At 34.8% G+C, this 4120-nt stretch overlaps 1 protein-coding gene across 1 annotated transcript; it reads left to right on the forward strand.

Annotated features, from left to right (window-relative positions):
* The first annotated feature begins 537 nt into the window (after positions 1-537).
* LOC143616283 (E3 ubiquitin-protein ligase AIP2-like) lies at positions 538-3591 on the forward strand. The gene is made up of 5 exons (XM_077089157.1): positions 538-675; positions 764-977; positions 1274-1509; positions 2098-2310; positions 3362-3591. The coding sequence occupies exons 1-5, from the start codon at positions 538-540 to the stop codon at positions 3509-3511; spliced, it is 951 nt and encodes a 316-aa protein (XP_076945272.1). The 3' UTR covers positions 3512-3591.
* Positions 3592-4120: the final 529 nt, after the last annotated feature.

Consider the following 4120-nt stretch of genomic DNA (forward strand, 5'->3'; position numbering starts at 1 on the left):
AATCAACCCCAAAATAAACACCTACATAGCCAAAAAAACAAGTAAATAATAAAACACCCAACAGCAAAAATCACATTTCCAGGCCCGTTTACACCTCAAATCTCCTCCATTTTTCTCAGGAAATGTTAGCTTTCTTCCCTCGGTTCTTAACCCACAAATGTTAGCTTTCTTCGTGAGTTTTTATATATGAATTAATAATTATTAAATATATATTTATAACAAAAAAATTATATAAATGACAGGCTAATTTAAGCTTATGAGTCGGCTTGAGCGCAAACTCACGAATAAGTCAGCTCATTTGTACGGTGATAGCAAAACCAAATGATAATTAATTAATTAATAACTCCTTCCTCCAAAGTTTGTCTAGTTTGGATTGGGAGGTTTCCCCCTATCCAAGACACCAATCCTTCCTTGATATATATATATATATGACTCATACATACATACATACATACACATTCATTTCTTCATTCATATTCAATTGAAATCAAATCAAAACCTAATTAGGGTTATTATTATTATATCGAGATACAAAATATGGAGCGTGAGGATGAGTTGATACAGGAATTACAGAAGCAGCTGGGTAAAAAACAAATGTTTGAAGAAGCTGTTGCTTCTATCAGATCTCTGCTCCATCAGTTTTACCTCTCTGGCTCTGCCTCTCTTCGTAAATCGGTAATTGATTCATTTTATTATTATTATTATTATTATTAGGGCTAGTTGATGATTAATATCTATTGAACAATTTCGATCATATTCACAGTTTTTGACAGTCATATCTCGTGTTGCAACTATATTGAAAACGAGATATACCTCACCTGGATTCTGGAATGCTGGATTAGCCCTTTTTCTTGAAGCTGAACAACTGGTGTCTGAGGCTTCTGAAAAACAACATTTACAAGCTTGCATCGCCAGAGCCCGAGAACAGCTGAATGAAATGGATGATGAATCTGCACAAAACAGGAGCAGAAATCAAGGTTTACCCCTTTATTTTCATGTTTATTAAAAAATGAGTTTGTTCGTTTATGTTCGTTCGTTTCTTAAATAAACGACCGCCGAACCGTCGCTGAATGTGTGGTCTGTTTACACGCCTACATGCAAACATTTTCTTTTATCATTTGAACAGTTTAAACATTTTTATGTGTTTAATATGGTTGCAAAAACTGTATTATTACCAAAAAAAGAAAAGATAATAATAAGAAAACATGTAATTTGGTTTAGGAGGTTATATGCATTTGAATTATATAAATATTGTTATTATTATCTATTGCAGGATATTTGTTTGAAGGACATCTAACAGTTGACCAAGAGCCACCACAGCCTCAATGGCTGGTTCAGTCAAACCTGATGGCAAGCATTGCAGCTTCCATGTCACAAACTGCTGAGTCATCGGACGGCCCTAATAACTTACCACAAGATCTAATGGAGAGAATTCAGGAGCTTATGCCTAACTTAACACAAGAATCAAATAATGTACCACAGGAGCTGATAGACAGACTTATGGCAATGGTAATTTACTTGTCACAATATTATCTTGTTTGTAGAGTGGCAAAATGAGTTGGTTGGGTTGGTAGGGGTGTGCATGGCCATGGGTCGGTTTGGGGTTTTGAAAACAGTTCGATTTTGGTTTTACCATCTGGACTTGAAGTTTTGTGCTGCAAAAAATAAATAGCCCAAGATAATGAATGTGGGCCTAAATCTTTCATTAGTTAATAATTAATTGGCAACCCTAATCGGGTACATGTCTGGTCGACCCAGAAGGCCAGAACAACATTTATTCAAGTTTTTGGTTTCTAGTTTTTATATAACTAGTGTGTCAAATATGATTATAAAAACAATACTTTTTAGTAAAATAATTTAGTAGGTTTCATCTTTTACACATTAATACTACACTTTGGGCTACTTTTAGGGGTGTAAACAAGCTGAGCCGAGTTGAGCCCAAGCTCGTTTATAACCCCTAGCTACTTTGACCCGTTTGAACCATTTATTTTAAAGCTAATTTTTAAATTTGACTCGTTGAAGATAAAACATAACCTGAATCGAAGAATTTCAATATTGGGCATTTTTGTGATAATACATTATGGTGTTTGTATGCAGTTCCCGGAGGGTGATTCAGCCCCGAGGGCCCCACCCGCAAGTAAGGAAGTGGTTGCAAAGCTTCCAGTAATCACTATTACAGATGAGGTATTAACCAAGTTAGAAGCTGATGCTGAGTGTGCCATTTGTAAGGAGAATTTGGTGGTAAATGATAATATGCAAGAAATGCCATGCAAGCATACATTTCATCCTCCTTGCCTCAAACCATGGCTGGTAATTAGTTTTTACACTTCTTTTACTTGTTGGTAGATAGGTTGGTTGACTTGTCATAATGGGTTCATAATGAAATTATTGTTTTTGGTTGGGGTCGGTTTTGGGCTCAAACCGAACCATAAACGAGAACTTAGTTTTTGAAAACTGTTCGGTTACAGTTTTCACAATGGGTTTGGTTTGGTCTTGGTTTTACCGGTTTTACTATTTGGGCTCAAACCAAACCAAAAAAAACTCGGTTTTTGGGGATTTTGAAAACAGTTTGGTTTCAGTTATTTTGGTTTTCAGTTTTTACAATGGATTCGGTTGGAGTTTTACCATTTTGGCTCAAACCAGACCAAAAAGTATAAAACTCTGTTTTTTCACTTTTTGGGTTTTTGAAAACTGTTAGGCTTTGTTTGGTTTTCAGTTATCACGATGGGATCGGTTTAGGTTCGGTTTCGGTTTTTTGGTTTTAATGTTTGGGCTTGAAAATTTTGGGCCGAAAAATAGTGTCCCAAAATAATTAACTTGGGCCTAAATATCTTTCATTAATTAATGTTTAATTGATTACACATTTGGACCTAAATTTTTTTTAACTCCGCCATATATTGATTTCTTATAATTTACCTAAAATTGATTTTTTCGGTTTGGTCTGTTCCAATCGATTCAGTTCGTTTTTTTATTGATGGCAAAACCGGAACCGAAACTGAACAATCAGCTTTTTAGAAAACATGAAACCAAATTGTCGGGTTTTTATCAGGTTTGATTATTTTGGTTTTATGCACGCCCCTAATTTTAGTGCGAAAGTTCACGGACGGGGTCGAGTTGGGTTGACTCGCTAACACTTCTTTTTCTTCATTTTTTAGACTTTTTGTATATTAGTTAAAAAGTTATTGTATTAGTTATGATTGCCAAAACAATACAAGTTTTTTGCTAGCTATAAACTTAGGCCTGTAGTTAACAACTGTTTTTTGGTTAATAAAAGTTAAATAATACGATATTTGATTCATGGGTTGTTAATATGGCATTTAATTGAATTCGAGTAGTGAGAATTATGGTGTTTTTGTGACAGGATGAACACAACTCTTGTCCGATTTGTCGTCATGAATTGCGGACCGATGATCACGAATATGAAAGTAGGAAGGAGCGGGAGAAGGAGGCTGAAGAAGAAAGGAAAGGAGCTGCGAATGCAGTTCGCGGTGGTGAATATATGTATGTATAGGTTATAATATTCTTGTATTTGTGATGTTTTTTGTATGACATTATGTTACCTTTTGCATTTAAAAACATAACATTTGAACCACATATTTGAAAAATAGATTTTAAAATATAAAGTAATGAGAGGAAAAGGTGTGACATGTTGCAATGTCTGCTATCCTGGTTTGTAGGTTGTTCATCTGCTTATTTCCTTGGTTTGAATATTTTGTGGTTGGGACCAACCGAAAACAAATTTCAATTCGGATTGGTTTCAGACCGGTAGATCAAACTTTTAATAGGATAGGTGCTCATCGGTTTGGATTTCAGGTTTCTCGGTTCGGTTTCCTAGATTTTATAATGGGATTGATGTTAAACTGATTATAGCTCCATGTTCGTGGCGTTCTCCTACTTTGGGAATGAGATTTGATTGCTCCATATAGTTTTTTGGTATAAATATGTGAAAATATTGAGTGGGAATGAGATTTGATTGCTCCATATAGTTTTTTGGTATAAATATGTGAAAATATTGAGTGAATGAGTGATATGAATAGGGTTGATTAATGTCTTTTTTTCTTTTTTTTTAAAGCTTATAAGAGTCATTTGACCATTGAAGTGGGCCAGCATAACACATCAC

Source organism: Bidens hawaiensis, unplaced genomic scaffold (assembly GCF_021521415.1).
Source record: "Bidens hawaiensis isolate Kalapana, Puna unplaced genomic scaffold, B.hawaiensis_p1.1 tig00046620_1, whole genome shotgun sequence".
In the NCBI taxonomy this organism is placed as follows: Eukaryota; Viridiplantae; Streptophyta; class Magnoliopsida; order Asterales; family Asteraceae; genus Bidens; species Bidens hawaiensis.

Excerpts from the sequence above, each read along its gene's own strand:
- LOC143616283 (XM_077089157.1), top strand. The coding sequence starts at position 538 with ATGGAGCGTGAGGATGAGTTGATACAGGAATTACAGAAGCAGCTGGGT. Across the intron at positions 676-763 it reads CTGCCTCTCTTCGTAAATCG|TTTTTGACAGTCATATCTCG; the intron begins GTAATTGATTCA and ends TCATATTCACAG. Across the intron at positions 2,311-3,361 it reads CTTGCCTCAAACCATGGCTG|GATGAACACAACTCTTGTCC; the intron begins GTAATTAGTTTT and ends TTTTTGTGACAG.